This window comes from Suricata suricatta, chromosome X, assembly GCF_006229205.1.
Source record: "Suricata suricatta isolate VVHF042 chromosome X, meerkat_22Aug2017_6uvM2_HiC, whole genome shotgun sequence".
Lineage (NCBI taxonomy): Eukaryota > Metazoa > Chordata > Mammalia > Carnivora > Herpestidae > Suricata > Suricata suricatta.
In genome coordinates, this window is record NC_043717.1 from 56592123 (window position 1) to 56612864 (window position 20742).

Sequence of the window (20742 nt, forward strand, 5' to 3'; positions counted from 1 at the left end):
GAATTACCCAGACCAAACTGTCTTTTGACTATGGCTTACATATATAGTTGGTAGGAGGCTAGAGAGACTTGTATTTTCTCATTTTATTTTACAGTATGTCTTAGTTTCTTCATACAGAAGAATATAAAGATGAAAACAGATTAACTAATTTTATCACACAGATAACTCCTGTTGACTGAAGAATTAAAATAGAATGCATATTTATCATAGGAAATTCAGATAATTTAGAGACTTACATAATGAAAAATGAAAGCCTCCTGTCTTAGCCGAAGCCAGGTCCCTGCGCGCTCATCCTTGGCGTTCGGTGGTACCTGTCTCCTCCGCCCGACCTACCGGCAGGGCGGAGAGTCCTCCTCGGGGTTCTTTTCCTGAGGGAGGGAGAGAAAGGGCAGGAAAGGGGGCGCAGAGAGTGAAAACACAACATGGAATCCGATCAAGCCTCTCTTTTATTCTTCTTCCTCCCCTTCTTTCAGAAAACCTGTATCTTATGTATGGTTTGGGGCGGGAACTGACCCGGGTTGGTTGCCAGGTAACAGAGTCAAATGAATATCAAAAGAAGCGCCCAGACTTGCCTCTGCAATGCTGGGGAGGGGAAGCTAGTGCTGAATAATCCAAAATGCGGTTTGATCTTTTGTGCACCTTGGCCATTCTACATCTGGCCCAGCATGACCGTCGCCAAAATCTTGGACCAGGAAATGGCACTCTCCCAGCCTCCAGATGTAAATCTTGTTTTTTGGTTGCTCCCTGGAGAGCGATATGTCCTTGCCTGAGGCAGCCAAAAGCTCGGTGGCTCCCAACAGCCTCCTTTCATAATTCCTCTCTCCAAAATTTAACAGTGTTAACCTGTTAATATTCTTTTAAAATACAGTGGTCTCCCCTTATCTGCAGGGGATATTTTCCAAGACCTTGAGTGGATGCTTGAAACTGCACAGTACTGAACCCTACATATACCATGGTTTCTTCTATACATACATAGCTATGATAAAGTTTAATTTATAAGTCAGTCACAGTAAAAGATTAACAATAATAAAGTAGAATAATTGTAATAACATACTGTAATAAATGTTATATGAATGTGGTCTCTCTCTTTCTCTCTCTCAATAACTTATTGTACAGTATTCCCCCTTCTTGTGATGTGAGGTGATAAAATGCCTATGTGATGTGCTGAAGTGAGGTGAATGATGTAGGCATTGTGACCCAGCATTAGGTTATAATCAGCCTTCTGATGCTATGTCAGAAGGAGGATCATCTGTTTCCAGACCATAGTTGACCATGGGTAACTGAAACCACGGAAAGTGAAACTGTGAGTGAGGGTGGGGGTACTACTGTAGCAGCTTTATACAGATACAATTCACATACTATATTACTTTATAGGTTGTATATAGAAACTTCACAGTGACCAATCTTTGGTACCTTGATTTTTTTATTTTATTAAATGATTTTTCCATATTAAGACATATAGATCTGCCTCATTGTGTTTAATGACTATATTATAATCCACTGTATAATTGGGTTTTTGTCTCTTACAATGTAGAGTTAACATTCGTGTTAGCTTTTGCAAGTTTATCTTTATGTTAAATGCCTATCAATGCAATTGCTAGGTCAAAGGATACATGCATTTTAATTTTGGTGAATGTTACCAAATATTCCCATAACAAATATTACCAATACCCACATCAAGGGTTGTATGAATTTATACTTTCACCAAAAATTATTAGTGCTCATTTCCTCATGTTATGACTTTATTTATTCCAATTTAATAAATAGTATTTACTCATTGTTGGTTTGCTTTGCATTTCCATAATTATGAATAAGGTTGAGCATCTTTTCATTGGTCATTTGAATTTCTTTTTCTGTAATTTTTCTGCTTGTATCCTTTCATAGAATTGTTTACCTTTTTCTCATTGATTTGCATAAGTTCTTTGTAAATTATCTCACATAATTTTACGGTTATGATGTGGCAATTCCTACCATTGGTGTTGCCATTTCTTTATTTGTTCTTTCCTTTTTGCCAATTTACTATTACTGACCTGGCTTCTTTACACCCGCATCAAACAACAGAGAGGATGAAGATAAATAAAGAGCTGGGAAACAATGATGGCCACCAAAATTCTTTGGCTTACTAGGGACACAGAATCATACTAGAGAGGCATCCTGGTAACTAAAGGCCCTATTCTTTATTACCCTTTGCCCTGTACTGAATAGAAAATCTGACTTGACAATAGAATTAAAATTTAACTTGTAATTTTCTATTGGAAAGTACAGAGAATATTGGCAAAACTTCTGTTTTCTTTCTCTAAACTTGGTATAAATTGTAGAGAGTGGTGTTAAACAATTCTGAGGTTTTGTCCTGAACATTTAAAATTAACCAGGCATGTAGTATGTGTTAAACATTTAGAATTAACCAGTAGTAATCTTTGATCATGCTATTGATGACCTTGGATTATTAGAACAACAGAAGAAATCTTTCTGTTTCTATTTGTTAGGAGCTGGACACTGAAACCTTGGGTACCTGTGTAGATTTCCAGGTTGTGCCAGGCTGTGGTATTAGCTGTAAAGTCATCAATATTGAAGGCTTGCTACATAAGAATAACTGGAGGATAGAGGAAAATAACATTAAAAATGCATCCCTGGTTCAAATTGGCACAAATAATGCACAGTCATCAACTTCATCTTCCATGACTATTGATGCCCAGCTCTCAAGTAAGCTAATTTTCTTTTCTTTTTTGAAGTTTATCTATTTATTTTGAGAGAGAGCGAGAGAGAGCGCGCGAGCGCATGTGTGTACACAATAGGGGAAGGACCAGAGAGAGAGACAGAGATGGAGAGAGAATCCCAGGCAGGCTTTGTGGTGTCAGTGGGGAGCCTGAGACAAGGCTCAATCTCACAAACCATAAGATCATGACCTAAACCAAAATCAAGAGTCAGACACTTAACTGACTGAGCCACCAAGCTAATTTTCTTCATAGTACCAATTATGGGACAGATAGTAACAGATGTCTAACTTTATAATCCTGAACTGTTAGATAAGAAACAAAAATTGGCATCATGGTTTCATTCTATCAAATAATTTTACCACCGACCTGTTTACTGCACCTGAGTTATTTGAGACCATTTCCCAACTGTGCTTCTTTATTCTACCATATAGAGTGATGAATTCTAGCATTAGCTGATCTTCCATCTTAGTTCAGCTATCTTTCATTTCTCAGAACAGCTACTCCAAACCTTTTATTATCTTTCACGGCATACGGTGGCCTTCTTCCTAGTTGCCTAAGCAAATTATCTGGATTATTTTTCACATAGAAAATATTTTACTTTTATTTTTTATAAATTTATTATCAAATTGGTTAATATACAGTGTGTACAGTGTGCTCATCCCAGCAGTTCTCAGTCATTTGTTTTTTTTAACTTTTTCCCCAGAATGATCCCTTTTTTCAGGGGAAGAGGTATCCCTCATCTTGCATAATGAATTCCCTCCTCTTGGCTCTATATCCCACCCTCTCTTGATTCTTCAGGAACCTTACTCTGAAGCCCATTGCTTCTTTATTTTCCAGCTCTCTGTACTAGTTCCTTCTCCTAAACATATAAACATTTCTTCCATCAATACTACTATAATCCCTTCTAGATTGCATCCTGTCTCTCTTTTCCTTTAATATCTAAGCTTCTAGAAAGAGTAGTCTAGGTTTGCTGAATTCACTTATTCATTGCATAGCCTGCCTTCTGCCCTATCCATACCACTGAAACTGTTTTTCTTAGTGCACTGATGACCTTATTCAGTACCCACTCCAGTGCTCTCTTCTCAATCTGTATCCTGCATGACCTCAAATACCAAAGGCATTTTTTCCTTCCTAAAGCTCTTCCTTCTCTTAATTTCATGACCATTCTCTCTCTAGGTTGTCTTCTCACCTACCTAGCTGTTGTTTCCCATCCTCCTCTGTTTCCTCTTCTCTCCTGCTCTCAAATGTTGGGTATCCTCAGGGTTTTGTTCTTTTTCTTTTTCTCATTTTGTATATACTCTCTGTACATTTTCATTCATGTCTATTGCTTGTTGTGCCACCTGTAGATTTCTCCTGCCATTCCAAAAATCATATCTTTAGCCAAAGCCTGTTATCCTGAGTTTCTGATTGGTCTATGCATCTGCCCCAAAACATGACATACCTACCTAAGTGTTCTAGCACCTCCCTACCCATTTGTGCTTGAGTGGTTTTGCTAACATGCAAATATAATTATATAACTTTCTGACTAATGTCTTTTATTATAGTGGCTTATAACTTATTTTTGAATCGTGAACCTTTGGAGGAATATGATGAAAGCTATACCCATCCCTCAGAAAATTTTTGTTTTGGAGGTATGCATGTATCTTAAACCCAATCCATGCAATTATGTTCAGCATCCTGGCTTTCCTGGCTATCTCCTGTGGCACAAAGACCAGTCTCTCTGGGTCTGTTCCCCATGATATGTCTCCTGCCTCCCTGCACCACCCATTTTGTTTTATTTTTTTTCCACTGACCTCCATGTACTGTATTCCATTCATATGCAACTACTTACTACTACTTTTAGATTGTGTCATTTCATGCTTATTAGTTCATTTCATTTACTATTTTCTTTGGGTAATGTCCTTATCCACAGTGGCATCTACCTCATGTACTTATTTTCATCTTTCAGGACTCAGCTCACATCTCTCTTCAGTGAAGCCTTCACTAACTGACATGTATAGGCAGAGATATTTGCTCTTCTTTTTAAGTCATAATTGTACTTGATCTCTGTTTTTGTACTAGGCACACTGCATGGTAATACTTTATTTATATGATAAATATAAAATTTGTAAATTTACCTACAATTTATTATTTGTCTGTGAACTTCCAGTATCAAGCATACTGACACATAGTAATTTTGTTCATTTGACACCTTTTGTTAAGCACTGTTCAAGACACTAAAGAATCAGCACTGAACAGAATAGACAAAGTTACTACCTCTTGGAGCCCTGCTGGGAGAACACAAAACAGTGAGCAAGTAAATAAGAAAATAGAGTATGTCTGATAGAGATAGTGCTATAGAGGAAAATAAAGTAAAGGGATATAGAAAATGCTGGGAGTATTGGATGCTATTTTATATAGGATGATTAGGGTAGGCTTCCTTGAGAAGCTGATGCTGGACCGAAAACCTGAAAAAGGGGAGAGAGAAGGGGAAGATATCTGTGACAAAAGCATTCCAGAGAGGAGGGATGTTAAGTAAAGAAGCCTTATCTGCTAAACTAGTTTGATGAACAGCAAGGAGAACAGTGTGCCTAGAGCAGAGTAAATGAGTGGGAAGGGGGTAAGAGATGAGTTTAGAGAGTAGTATAGGACTAGATTGTGTAAGGACATTGAAAGAATTTTGGTATTTACCCTGGAGATAGGAAGCGATTGGAGAGTTTTGTGTCTAAGAATGACAGAATCTGACTTAATGTTTTAAAAGTGTTACACTAGCTCCTCTGATAAAAATACACTGTTAGGGGAATGGGGAGAAGGGCGGAAGCAGTAGTAGGCTGTTGACATAATCTAGGTGAAAGATAATAGTGGTTTGGACCAATGTGGTAACAGTAGAGGTCATAAAGAGTGGTCATATTCTGAATATGTCTTAAAGGGAGAGCTGGCTGAGAGATTTTCTCACAGATTGGTTATGGGATATGATAGAAATAGGAGTCAAGAATTATGCCCAGGTTTGTGGCCTAAATGATCTAGAAGGATGAAGTTACCATTTAAGTAAAATGAGGAAGACCACCTAAAGGGCAATATTGGGGAAAACTGATCAGGAGATTCATTGTTTACATGTTAAATATGAGTACCTGTTAGATATTCAAGTGGAGATGCTATGTGAATGGAAAAAGCAAGTAGGCAGTTGGCTGCACAAGTCTGGAGTTCAAGGAAATAGACTAGGTTGGAGACATAGGTTTGGGGGTTATCCGCTTACAGATCTGTGATGTTCAATATGGTAGCCACTTGTTACATTTGACTACTTAAACTTAATTAATTTAAAATTCAGGGGTGCCTGGCTGGCTCAGTTAGAAGACCATGTGATTGGGGTCATGAGTTTGAGCCCCACATTGGGTTTACAGATAACTTAAACACATAAACAAACTTAAAACGATAAACTTAAGATTCAGCCCTTAAACCATACTGGCCACATTTCACTGCTCAGTAGCCACATGTGTTAATGGCTACTGTATTAAACAGCAGATATAGAACATTTTAAAATTCTGTTATACAAAGCTGGTAGAGATGGTATTTAAAGCTATGAGACTGGGTAAGATCACCAAGGAGTGACAGTAGATAGAGGAGGAAAAATGGTTTAAGGATTGAGCCCTGTAATACTTAGGACGTCAGGGAGATCCGCAAAGAAGATTGAAAATAAATGGTAAGTGAGGAGGTAACTTAAATGAATGTGGGGTCCTAAAACCCAAGGAAAGAAAGTATTTCAAGAAGGAGAGAATAATGTCCTCTGTTAGATGCTGCTAATAGGGCAAGTAAGATGAAGAGCAAGAATTAACCGTTAGGGGGCGCCTGAGTGGCTCACCAATTTCGCCTCACAGCTGGGAGTTCGAGCCCTGCATTGGGCTCTGTGCTGACCATCAGAGCCTGGAGCCTCTATCCGATTCTGTGTCTCCATCTCTCTCTCTCTCTCTCTCTCTCTCTCTCTCTCTCTCTCTCTCTCTCTCTCTCTCCCTCTCCCTCTCTCCCTCTCTCCCTCTCTCCCTCTCTCCCTCTCTCCCTCTCTCCCTCTCTCTGCCCTTCTCCCACTCGCGATCTCTCTCAAAAATAAATAAAACATTAAAAAAATTAAAAAAAAGAATTAACCATTAGGTTTATTAAAGTAAAGGTCACTGATGTCTTATGGGAACAATTCTTTGGAGTAGTTGAGAGATGAAAGTTTTACTGGAGTGGGTTCACAAAACAATGGGAATATATGAATTGAAGATAGTCAGTAGAGACAACACTTCCAAGAAGTTTTGCCGTGTGTAGAAGCAGAAAATTGAGGCAGTAGTAAAGAGGTCGGTGAGGTCAAGGAGGTTTTGTTTTTTTAGATAGGACTAAAAATAAATAAATAAATAAATAAATAAATAAATAAATAAATAAATAAATAAAGATAGGACTGTGTGGAACAGAGAGAGAAAATTAGATTATCCAAGAGGAAGAGGAGAGAATTGTTGGGGAGATGTTCTAGAATAAGCAAATGAAGGGAGTCTAGTGCAGAATTGGAGAGTTTGGCCTTAAAGAGGAGCAGGGGCAGTTTATAATAATAGAAGGGAAGCTAGATTAGTATGTACACAGGCACAGTAGTTGGTTAGATGTGGCAGTGAGAGCTTGTAGAAGTTCTTTTCTGATTGCTTTTAATAATTAACTTTCTGAAGTAGGAAGCAGATATCTGGCCATATATGAGAATGGGAAAAGAGAAGCTATAAAATAGCCCTCTAGAAGGATAAGGAATGGAGTATGTATGATTTCATACAACCATATTCAGCTGATGATGCACAATAAATATTTTGAATTGAATCAGTTGTGTGGAAAATCAAAGGGAAATCTTCACCAAGAAAGTAACATTTGAACTGGCTCTTGAAGAATATGATGGAGTTTGATAATTGCAGAAGAGGGGTAAGGACTTTCCAGGTGGAGGCAGCAATATGTGCAAAGGCATGAAAGAGCAGAGAATATTCCTTGAAAATTTGGAAATCACTGTTGTAAGCTGTGGTCTACCAGAAATACAACATAGCAACTATGTAAAGTTAAACAGGAAGAATGTGCCTCCCAGCATTGTTATAAATATTAAATGAGCTCACTGAATGCTATTTCTGTACTTTATTCAGATGCTCTTAATGCTCAACAGTACAAAGTCCTCATTGGTAACCGGGAGTGGATGATTAGAAATGGTCTTGTCATTAGTAATGATGTAGATGATTCCATGACTGAACATGAGAGAAGAGGTCGGACTGCTGTATTGGTGGCAGTTGATGGTAAGATTTTCCATAAGTACATGATAACTCAAATTTTTGATCTCAGTTATTATTTTATGTATCTTTTTGAGACACTTCTGAACTTGAGGGTTATATAAAAGCAGCCTAAATGAAAAGTGAAAATGTTAGCAATACATAATTGTTACTGGTTAATTTCGAATTCTCTTGCATTTTCCTGGCTAGCTGATGTTTTAAAAAAAATAATCAAGGACTTTTTTAAGACCTAAAAATAACAGCATTAGAGTAATAGCAAAATATAATAATATCTATAGTCTCATCATCCTAACTCAATGTTCATTTTAATTGCATGTGTTCCACTTCTGAGGGTTTTTTTGTGTGTATAGATACATATTATATATATGTACAGAATTATAATAGTACAAATCTACCATTTTTAAGTGTGTGTATTTTGATATAAATTTTGCCTCAATAAAGTTGAGTAAAAGCTAAAATTCCTTGTACACATACTATTTTATTTTTCTTTACTTGCTATTTGTAAATATCTTGCAATTTTAATTCTGCGTAATTTATTATATGCTATAATTAACTAAGTCATTCCCTTGTTGGACATTTAAGCTATTCCTAATATTTCATTATTATAAATAACACTATGATGAACATCTTTGAAGTTTTAGATGCTTTCTTTTGTTAAATTATTTCTTAGGGAAAATTTCTAGCTGTGAGATTAATTAGTCAACATTTATAATCCTTGCTAAGTATGAAGGAAGTATCTTAACTGTGACCTTAACTAGGTCCAGGCAGACGCATAAAATACCACTTACTTTTGTTTTTAAAATAAAATAACATAATTACTTGCAGTAATTTCTTTCCCCCAATTATAAAATGCTATTTTTATCTCAATTCTCCCATTTCACCTTTAAAAAGAAAAAATAAATACTAGTTTTTAGTTTAATTTGCCTTTAAATGAACTAAAGTGTCTGGGCCTATTGGCCAATACTTCTCAAAGGAAAGAAAAAGAGTCTTTTAGTATCCAATAAGGTCTCTCTTTTCCTATTACTACCTTCATTAATAATCTCTATGTCACTGAAATTTTCACACCTAAATGTGGAAGTTTGTCACAAGTTTTATGAAATACAGTCCATGTGGGCTTGGAGACATTTTGAGTTAAGCTAAGCCTTGAACAACTTAACAAAATTAATTTTCTCAAATTTTAAGTTAGACTATTATTCTACTTTCACCATATTCCAAACTCTCTTATTTTCTGGTGCTCCTTTATTAGATGAGCTGTGTGGCTTGATAGCTATTGCTGATACAGTGAAGCCCGAAGCAGAATTGGCTGTTCATATTTTGAAATCCATGGGTTTAGAAGTAGTTCTGATGACTGGAGACAACAGTAAAACAGCTAGATCTATTGCTTCTCAGGTAATTAATTTACATAGTTGTTGGGGTGGGGGTATGTAGTAACTTTTCTGATTCTTCATACACATTTTGTTTCTTGCTTTCAAGTACTGGAAAAAATCATATGACCTACTGCTTTCCTTATCACTGAGTACTGATATTTGATTCCTTAAAGAACAGTTGGCATGCTGTGTGGGAAAGACTTTGGGCTTTGTGTGTTACTAAAAAGCCATTTCCCTAATTCGTGAGATGCATCCGTGGCACCATACACCAGTTTCTGTTGATACTTCCTTTGAAATGTTATTCATACTCTTTACCAGCACAGCCAACCTAAGCGAGGCTCTCAGGTGCTCAGTAATTCATGCCTAAAATACAGCAGTGCCTGCAGGCACTTCCCTCTCTAGTCCATCGTGAACATCACTGGTGGAACCATCTCCTAATGTACCACTTTGACATAGTATTTTATTGACCCCCACATTTGCCTTACTTGCAGAACTTTTCTCACATTAGTCTTTTCGACTTACGAATGCCTTCTCCCCTCTTTTATTAAATAATACAAGTAATATATGAAAACATTCTTATATAAAGAATGCAGGAGGAGGGGCACCTGGGTGACTCAGTCGGATAAGCATCAGACTTTGGCTCAGGTCATGATCTCATGGTTGGTGAGTTCGAGCCCCACATCAGACTCTGTGATGACAGCTTGGAGCCTGGACCCTGCTTTGGATTCTGTGTCTCCCTCTCTCTGCCCTTACCCCACTTGTGCTCTGTTTCTCTCTCAAAAATAAAAAAAAAAAATTAAAAAAATTTTAATGCAGGATATAAATTTAAAAGTTTAAGTTACCCTTTTCCTAAACTTCAAGTTCAGTCCTACCCCCACACTTTTTCATATGCATGTATGTTCATATACGAATGTATAGGTCTGGTATTTTCAATATAAATTACATCATTTTTCTACAGATTGTTCATTCAGCACTTTGCGCTTTTTTTGTATTTATTTTTATTTATTTTGAGAGAGAGAATGTTGAGAGTGTTCATACCCACAGGGGTGAGGGAGAGAGGGAGAGAGAGAATCCCAAGCAGGCCTCATTCAGCACAGAGCCTGATATGGGGCTGGATCTCATAACTGTGAGATCATGACCTGAGCTGAAATCAAGAGTCAGATGCTTAACTGACTGAGCCACCCAAGTGACCCAGCACTTTTCTTTCCTTTCTTTTTTCTTTCTTTCTTTTTTTTTTAACATGACAACATATATGCCTTGGAGCTTTGTCCATAACTGAACAACGTTATTTTATTCTTTCAAAATTACTACTTGGAATTCCATGGTGTGAATGTGTCATAATTTACTTAACCATTCATCTAATGACGGGTATTTAGGTGATTTTGAAAATTTTGTTGTTACAAACAGGGCAAGATTGTACATCCATAGATACAGATCTTTTTTTAGGGGGTGGTTGTTTTCACAATGCTTTCATTTTGTATTTATTTTTTGTTTTATTTTATTTATTTATTTTTTTTCTGATCAAGTCTCTTCTTTATTGTGAAAACACCGTATTTTATAAAGGTTTCGAGGCGGTGTATTTATTTTTTAAATTGTATTGTAGTTCCAGTATAGTTAACATATAGTGTTATATTAGATTCAGGTGTACAACATAGTGATTCAACAGTTCTATACATTATTACTCAGTACTCATCATGGTAAGTGTATTCCCCTTCACCTATTTTATCCATCTCCCTTCACCCCCCGCACCTAACTCCCCTTTAGTAGCCATTAGTTTGTTCTTTATAGTTAAGAGTCTGGTTTTGGTTTGTCTCTGTCTTTCCTTGTTCATTTATTTTGTTTCTTAAACTACACAAATGAGTGAAATCATGTGATATTGGTCTTTCTCTGAGTTATTTCACTTAGCATCATACCCTCTAAATCCATCCATGTTGTTGCAAATGGCAAGATTTCATTCCTTTTTATGACTGAGTAATATACCACTGTATGTATGTAAGTACATATGTATAGGTACATTTTCGTTATCCATTCACCTATCAATGGACACTTGGACTGCTTCCATATCTTGGTTATTGTAAATAATGCTGCAAAAATATAGCAGTGCATTTATTTTTTTGAATTCATGTTTTCATATTCTTTTTTTATAATAGTTTATTATCAAATTGGTTTCCATATAACACCCAGTACTTCTCCCCACAAGTGCCCCCCTCCATGAGCACATCACCCCCCCATACCCCCTCCCCATCCCCCTTCAGCCCTTGGTTCGTTTACAGTATTCAATAGTCTCTCATGATTTGTGTCCCTCTTTCTCCCCAACTCTCTTTCCCCCTTCCCCTCCCCATGGTCCTCTGTTAGGTTTCTCCTGTTAGACCTATGAGCGCAAACATATGGTGTCTGTCCTCCGCCTGACTTATTTCGGTTAGCATGACACCCTCGAGGTCCATCCACTTTGCTAAAAATGGCCAGATTTCATTCTTTCTCATTGCTGTGTAGTATTCCATTGTATATATATACCACATCTTCTTGATCCATTCATCAGGTGATGGACATTTAGGCTCTTTCCATGGTTTGGCTATTGTAGAAAGTGCAGCTATGAACATTGGGGTACATGTACCCCTATGAAACAGCACTTCTGTATCCCTTGGATAAATCCCCAGCAGTGCTATTGCTGGGTCATAGGGGAGTTCTATCGATAGTTTTTTGAGGAACCTCCACACTGTTTTCCAGAGTGGCTGCACCAGTTTACATTCCCACCAACAGTGCAGGAGAGTGTCTGTCTCTCCACATCCTCGCCAGCATCTATAGTCTCTTGATTTGTTCATTGTAGCCACTCTGACCGGTATGAGGTGGTATCTCAGTGTGGTTTTGATTTGTATTTCCCTGATGATGAGTGACGCTGAGCATCATTTCATGTGTCTCTTGGCCATCTGGATGTTCTCTTTGGAGAAGTGTCTGCTCAAGTCTTCTGCCCATTTCTTTACTGGATTATTCGTTTTTTGGGTATGGAGTTTAGTGAGTTCCTTGTAGAATTTGGATACTAGCCCTTTATCTGATATGCCATTTGCCACCATCTTTTCCCATTCTGTCAGTTGCCTATTAGGTTTTTTTTTTTTGTTTTCATATTCTTTGTGTAAATACCCAGTAATGGAATTACTGGATCATATGGTAATTCTATATATAATTATTTGATGAACTTCCATGCTGTGTTTCACAGTAGTTGCACAATTTGCATTCCCACCAACAGTGCACGAGGGTTCCTTTTTCGTCATGTCTTTGCCAATATCTCTTGTTGCATGAGTTTTTCATTGTAGTCCTTCTGGCAGGTGTGAGATAATAATCTTATTATGGTTTTGATTTGCATTTCCCTGATGTTGAGCAATGTAGAGCATCTTTCTCTGTGTCTGCTGGCCATCTATATATCTTCTTTGGAGAAATGTCTCTACATGTCTTCTGCCCATTTTTAAAAAATTTATAGTTTATTGTCAAGTTGGTTTCTATATAACATCCAGTGCTCGTCCCCACAAGTGCCCTCCTCCATGAACATCACCCCCTTCCCATTTCCCCCTCCCTCTTCAGCCCTCAGTTTGTTTTCAGTATTCAAGAGTCTTTCATGATTTGCCTCCCTCCCTCTCCCTAACTCTTTTACCCCCCTTCCCCTTCCCATGGTCCCCTATTAGATTTCTACTGTTAGACGTATGAGTGCAAACATATGGTATCTGTCCTTCTCCACCTGACTTATTTCACTTCTGCCCATTTTTAAGTTGGATTATTTGTTTTTTAGTGTTGTTTTATAAGTTCTTTCTGTATTTTGATACTAACCCTTTATCATGTATGTCCTTTGCAAATACCTTCTCCCATTCCATAGATTAACTTTTGGTTCTGTTGATTGTTTCCTTTGACCTACAGAAGCTTTTTATTTTGATGTTGTCCCAATAGTTTATATTTGCTTTTGTTTCCCTTGCTTCCGGAGACATATCAAGTAAGAAATTGCTGCAGCAGAGGTCAAAGAGTCTGTTGCCTGTTTTCTCCTCTAGGAGTTTGATGCTTTCCTGTCTCACATTTTGGTCTTTCATCCATTTTGTGTTTTTTTATGGTGTAAGAAAGTGGTTCGCTTTCATTACGTTGTATGTTGCTGTCTAGTTTTCCCAACACCATTTGTTTAAGAGACTGGCTTTTATCCATCGACTATATTTTCTTGCTTTGTCGAAATTTAGTTGACCATATAGTTCTGGGTCCATTTCTGGATTTTCTGTTCTGTTCCATTGATCTATGTGTCTGTTTTTGTGCCAGTACCATACTGTTTTTATTACTACATGTTTGTAGTCTATCTTGAAATCTGGGATTATGGTACCTCCAGTCTTGCTTTTTTTTTCAAGGTTGCTTTGGGTCTTTGGTGGTTCCATACAGATTTTAAGATTACTTGTTCTAGTTCAGTGAAAAATGCTGCTGATAATTTGATAGAGATTGCATTAAATCTGTATATTACTGTGGGTAGTATCTACATTTTTCCAATACTTGTTCTTCCAGTCCATGAACAGGGAGTATCTTCCCATTTGTTTGTGTCATCTTTGATATCTTTCATCAGTGTTTTATAGTTTTCAGAGTACAAGTTTTTCTCCTCTTCGGTTAAGTTTATTCCTATATATTTTATTATTTTTGGTGTAATCGTAAATGAGAATTGTTTTCTTAATTTCTTTTTCTGCTACATCATAATTAATATTTAGAAATTCAGTGGATTTCTGTATATTGATTTTGTATCCTGTGACTTTACTGACTTCCCTTATCAGTTCTAATAGTTTTTTGGTGGAGTCCTTCGGGCTTTCTATATATAGTATGATATCATCTGCAAATAATGAAAGTTTTGCTTCTTTTATACCAGTTTGGATGCCTTTCAGTTCTTTGTGTTGATTGCTGTGGCTAGGACTTCTAGTACTATGTTGAATAAAAGTGGTGAGAGCGGACATCTTTATTTTGTTTCTTGACCTGAGGGGAAAAGCGCTCAGTTTTTCACCATTGAGGATGATGTTAGCTGTGGGTTTTTCATATATGGCTTTTATTATGTTGAGGTACGTTTACTCTAAACCTACTTTGTTGAAAGATTTTATCATAAATTGATGTTGTACTTTGTCAAATGGTTTTTCTACATCTCCTGAAATGATCATAGGGTTTTTATCCTTTCTTTTGTTGATGTAATGTTTCACATTAATTGACTTATAAATATTGAACCACTCTTGTTGCATCCTGGGAATAAATCTCATCTCGTTGTGGGGAGTGATTTTTTTTAATGTATTGTTGGCTTTGGTTTGCTAATATTTTGTTGAGCACTTTGGCATCTGTGTTCATCAGAGATACTGGCCTGTATTTCTGTTTTATTATGGTCTCCTTGTCTGATTTTGATATTAGAGTAATCCTGGCCTCATAGAATGAATTTGGAAGTTTTTCTTCCTTTTCTATATTTCTGGAAAAGTTTTAGAAGAATAGGTATTAACTCTTCTCTAAATGTTTGGCAGAATTCTCCTGTGAAGCCAGCTGGCCTTGGACTTTTGTTTGTTCAGAGTTTTTTGATCAATTGATTCTGTTTCATTGCTGGTAATCAGTCTTTTCAAATTCTCTGTTTCTTCCTTACTCAATTTTGGAAGGTTATATGTTTTTAGGAATTCATGCATTTCTTGTTGGGTTGTCCAATTTTTTAACATATAATCTCTCATGACATATATATATTTTTGATCAGTCTGGCTAAATGTTTTTCACTTTTGTTGATCTCTTCAAAGAACTGGCTCCTGGTTTCATTGACTGCTTTTAGTTTGTATTTCACTTATTTCTGCTCTAATATTATTATATTTAATTCCGTCTACTGGTTTTGTATTTTTTTTTGTTCTTTTTCTAGGTCCTTTTTGTGTAAGGTTTGGTTACTTATTTGAGATTGTTCTTGTTTCTTGAGGTAGACCTGTTTTGGTGTAAACTTCCCTCTTAAAACAGCTTTTGCTGCATCCCAAAGATTTGGGGCCATTTTGTTTTTATTTTCATTTGTCTCCACATATGTTTTGCTTTCCTCTTTGATTTCAGGATTGATCCATTCATTGTTTAGTAGCATGTTATTTAACCTTCATGTATTTTTGGCCTTTCCAGGTTTTTTCTTGTGGTTGACTAATAGTTTCATAGCATTGTGCTTGGAACAGATGGATGGTATGACTTCAGTCCTTTTGAATTTGTTGAGATTTGTTTTGTGGCTGAACATGTAGATCTATTCTGGAGAAAGTTCCATGTACACATGAAAACAATGTGTATTTTGCTGTTTTAGGTTGGAATGTTCGATTATATTTGTTAGATCTGGTCCAATGTGTCCTTAAAAGCCACTGTTTCCTTGCTGATTTTCAATTTGGATGATCTATCCATTGATGAAAGTGGAGTGGCCAAGTCCCCTTACTAATATTACTATTAATTACTTCCTTCATGTTTCTTATTAGTTGCTTTATGTATTTTGGTGGACTTATGTTGGGTGCATTGATTATTTATAGTTTTTACATCCTATTGGGTTGTTCCTTTTATGATTATATAGTGTTCTTCTTTGTCTCTTGTTACAATCCTTATTTTAAAGTCTATTTTGTCCTATACAAGTATTGCTACCCTGACTTTGTTTTCATTTCCTTTTGTATGATAATTGGTTTTCCAGACCTTCACTTTCAATCTGCATGTGTCTTTAGGTCTGAAATGAGTCTAGTAGTACATATATGGGTCTTGCTTTTTTATCCATTCACCCATTGTCTTGATTGAAACAGTCCATTTACACTCAAAGTAATTATTGATAGGCATATACTTGTTGCCATTTTGTTACTGGTTTTATTGTTTTTTTGTAGTTCTCTCTTCCTTTTCTTGCTCTTTTCTGTTGTGGTGTGCTGACTTGTTTTAGTGATATACTTGGATTCCTTTCTTTTTAGTTTTTACATATTTATTAGTGATTTTTTAAAAATGTTTTATTTATTTTTGATACAGAGAGAGACAGAGCATGAGAGGGGGAGGGGCAGAGAGAGAAGGAGACACAGAACCGAAAGCTCCTACTTTTCTTACTCCTACTTTTCTTACTCCTACTTATGGTCTTTCCTTTTCATGCAATGAGTTCACTCCAAGACTTCTTGTAAGGCTGGGTTAGTGGTGATACTTTCCATTAACTTCTGTTTGTCTGGAGGAAATCTATTTCTCTTTCCATTCTGAATAATAGCCTTATTGGAAAGAGTATTCTTCATTTCAGGGTTTTTTCCTTTAGCACTTTGAGTGTATCATGCCAGTTCCTTCTGGCCTGCAACGTTTTCTTCTGAAAAATCTGATGATAGCCTTATGGAATTTCCCTTGCATGTACCTGTTTTCTCTTATTGCTTTAAAAATTTTCCCTTTATCACCATCATTTACCATTTTATTTATTTATTTTTCTTATAGTTTATTGTCAAGTTGGTTTCCATATAACACCCAGTGCTCTTCCCCACAAGTGCCCCCCTCCATGACCATCACCCCTCTTTCCCTTTCCACCTCCCCCTTAAGCCTCAGTTTGTTTTCAGTATTTAAAAATCTCTCATGATCTGCCTCCCTCCCTCTCCCTGACTCTTTTTCCCCCTTTCCCCTCCCCATGGTCCTCTGTTAGGTTACTCCTGTTAGACCTATGAGTGCAAACATATGGTATCTACCCTTCTTCGCCTGACTTACTTCACTTAGCATGACACCCTCGAGGTCCATCTACTTTGCTACAAATGGCCAGATTTTATTCTTTCTCATTTCCATGTAGTATTCCATTGCATATATAAACCACATCTTCCTTTTTAAAAATTTTTAATGTTTTTTATTTATTTTTGAGAGACAGAGAGAGACAGCATGAGTAGGGAGGGCCAGAGAGAGAGGGAGACATGGAATCTGAAGCAGGCTCCAGGCTCTGAGCCAGCTGTCAGCACAGAGGCGATGCGGGGCCTGAACCCACAAACTGTGAGATCATGACCTGAGCTGAAGCCAGACGCTTAACTGACTGAGCCACCCAGGTGCCCCAAACCACGTCTTCTTTTTATTTTTTTAAATAGTTTTTTGTCAAATTGGTTTCCAGATAACACCCAGTGCTCTTCCCCACAAGTGCCCTCCTCCATTACCACCACCTCTTTTCCCCCTCCCCCTCCCCCTTCAGCCCATTTTCAGTATTCAGTAGTCTCTCAGGTTTTGCGTCCCTCCCTCTCTCCAACTGTCTTTTCCTCTTCCTGGTCCTCCATTAGGTTTCTCCTGTCCTCCTGTTAGACCTATGAGTGCAAAGATATGATATCTGCCCTTCTCCTTCTGACTTATTTCGGTTAGCATGACACCCTCGAGGTCCATCCACTTTCTACGAATGGCCATATTTCATTCTTTCTCATTGCCATGTAATACTCCATTGTGTATAAATACCACATCTTCTTGATCCATTCATCAGGTGATGGACATTTAGGCTCTTTCCATGTTTTGGCTATTATTCTCTGGGTCAGCCACATCAGTGTGGATGACCCAAGTTGCATCTATGGGATGAGGTTAGCCCAGGACACCCCCACTTTGTCATCTTCCCTGGAAGTCAAACATAAATCTTTTTATACATGTGTAAGTATGTCCAGAATATAGCTAGAAGTGGAATTGCTGAATCCAATGATGTGTGCACTTTGATAGATGCTGCCAAACGCTCTCCAAAATGATAACAGTTTACACACCCACCAAGAGTGTATGAGAGCTAATTTCTCTATATAATTACTATCACTAGATATTATCAATTTTTGAAACTTTGGACAATTTGAAACTGATGGCTCACTACTGCTGCATTCTATTTCAGGTACTAGTAATGTTTCTTGAAATGAATTGAGGTTTTTTTCCCTCGCTCCCATGTAGGTTGGCATTACTAAGGTGTTTGCTGAAGTTCTCCCTTCTCATAAGGTTGCTAAGGTGAAACAGCTTCAGGAGGAGGGGAAACGGGTTGCTATGGTAGGAGATGGAATCAATGACTCTCCAGCTCTGGCAATGGCTAATGTTGGAATTGCCATTGGCAAAGGTACAGATGTAGCCATTGAAGCAGCTGATGTGGTTTTGATAAGGGTAAGTCCTATGGCCTGAACGTTGGGGTCTGTGATACTGCTCTGCCTGGTCAGGGATTGTGTCATAAAGTATATCAGATAGAACAATTCTTTCTTTCTAATTCCTGCTCTCCCAGCCTTTCAGATGGAGAATTCAAGATGGGAGTATGAGAAGTCATACTAATTACTTTCAGACTTTCTCAATCTGACAAAGCAAACTAGAATGACAAGCTTCTAAAGTAAAGAATAAGATTGGGGAATATACTTATAATACAATTCTCTTCAACAAACACTTGCTGAAATTATTTTAAGGGATATAATGCACATACCATCTTACAGCACAAAAAGTATTTTCTAGATTCCTGAGAAAAAGTCCTGAAAAAATCTTCCAAGGCAGACTGAAATTTTTAGCAATGTTTAAGGTTTATAGTTGTTATATATTTAAGATTTATAATATTTAAGATTTATTACCTACCCTAAGGTATATATCATCTGCAAAATCACAGTATTAAATACAAAAGTACTAGTTAAGTTAGAGTCTGTCACTAATATCACAAATATTTCTTTTCTCAGAATGATCTTCTGGATGTAGTGGCAAGTATTGACTTATCAAGGAAGACAGTCAAGAGGATTCGGATAAATTTTGTTTTCGCTCTGATTTATAATCTAGTTGGAATTCCCATAGCTGCTGGTATGTGACTATTAATTAGTATTGTTTTTTCCTCTGAAGTCATTAGAGACCTATCATATTGGAAGTTTTAGTCTTATTATTAGTTTTGAGCTCAGGTTTTTTTCTTTTCAATTTTTTATTTAAAATTCTAGTTAGTTAACATACAGTGAAGTATCGGTTTCAGGAGTAGAATTCAGTGATTCATCACTTAGATATAATACCCAGTGTCGAGCTTACTTTTTATATGTAGCCTGCTGGTGTAGTGAGGTAATATTAACATCAATAATGCTAATTTTGAGCAATGTTCATTACAGCCTAAAATGTAAAAGCATTTTGACAGGTTTATTTTAATTTACTTTATTTTCCCCACCAACTTTATATTTTGAAAATTTTCAAAGGGGTGCTTGGGTGGCTCAGTTAGTTAAGTGTCCGACTCTTGGTTTTGGCTCAGGTCATGATCTCACAGTATGTGAGATCGAGACCCATGTTGGGCTCTGTGCAGACAACATGGAGCCTGCTTGGGATTCTCTCTCTCTCTCTCTCTCTCTCTCTCTCTCTCTCTTTCTCTCTTTCTATCTCTGCCCCTCACCCAGGCACACACGCTCATTCTCTCTCTAAATAATCATTAAAATTTTTTTTTGAAAAGAAATTCAAAGCTCTATATAAGAAGGAAAAATGATACAATGAAAACCTGTATAGTCTTCATTGCATTCACCAGCTAATAATACTTTACTACATTGCTTCATCTCTTTCTCTTTCTACATATGCTCTCTCACATTTAGATTTATTCATGTTTAATACTTACACTGTATTTACTTACTTATTTTTTGCTTTAAAACAAATTTACTTTTAATCTCATTACCCAAGCACAACTACTGTTAGCATTTTAGTGTATTTCCTTCTAGTCTTTTTTAAAACTTTGCATCAGTTTTGTGTCTTGTTGCACAGGTATAATTATAGCATACAGAGAATTTTTTGCTCTTCACTAAACATTCTAATATCCAGCATTTGTTTTTAAGTTTGGCTTCCAGGAGAGAGAGAGGAAGAGAGAGAGAGAGATTGATTGATTGAATAAAGGACCAAGAAAAAGCAATTTAGAATTTTTAAGCAAACACTTGATAATATCATATACTTAGGGACTTGGTAGGAGTTAGTAATAACAGAAGAGAAATAGTTGACACTGTCTTTTTGTTCTCTTTAGTTTGAGAGCCAAAGAGGGATGTGAAATTATTAAAGAACAATTATAAAGCTGTTTATAAACAGGGACACACAAATGCTGGAGGAACAAAAAGTAAAAGAACAAAGTCCATAGAGATTAATTCATGGAGCAAATGAATTTTAAAAAATTATGCAAGTAATAATCTTAGCTTGGGCAAACCATGCAGTATTTAATATATAGTAGCAGAATATTTACTATTGAAGCTTGAAAAGATGTGAGTTCTTTGTGTGCCATCTTTCATTTATGCATGTGAGCGGGTTTTCTTTTCTTAATATTTTTACATTGTAGTACTTGTTTTCCTTGTTGGGGTGTTTGCTTATTTAATACATTCCATCAAGGACAGAAATTACATGCTGGTTTTTTTTTTCCCCCATAGGAAGTGTGTCTTGGGCTTTTCCCTTATTATTTGCTTTACTTTTTTTTTTCTTTTTTCT

General features: G+C 36.8%; 1 protein-coding gene across 5 annotated transcripts in view; it reads left to right on the forward strand.

Moving 5' to 3' along the window:
• ATP7A (ATPase copper transporting alpha) overlaps window positions 1-20742 on the forward strand; it is a 164053-nt gene that overhangs the window by 132623 nt on the left and 10688 nt on the right. For all 5 annotated transcript variants that reach the window (XM_029929756.1, XM_029929751.1, XM_029929755.1 and 2 more), the window contains 5 exons: window positions 2487-2703; window positions 7844-7990; window positions 9231-9373; window positions 18238-18441; window positions 18993-19110. In XM_029929756.1, the coding sequence (XP_029785616.1) occupies window positions 2487-2703; window positions 7844-7990; window positions 9231-9373; window positions 18238-18441; window positions 18993-19110 (829 nt within the window). The remainder of the gene's footprint in view (window positions 1-2486; window positions 2704-7843; window positions 7991-9230; window positions 9374-18237; window positions 18442-18992; window positions 19111-20742) is intronic.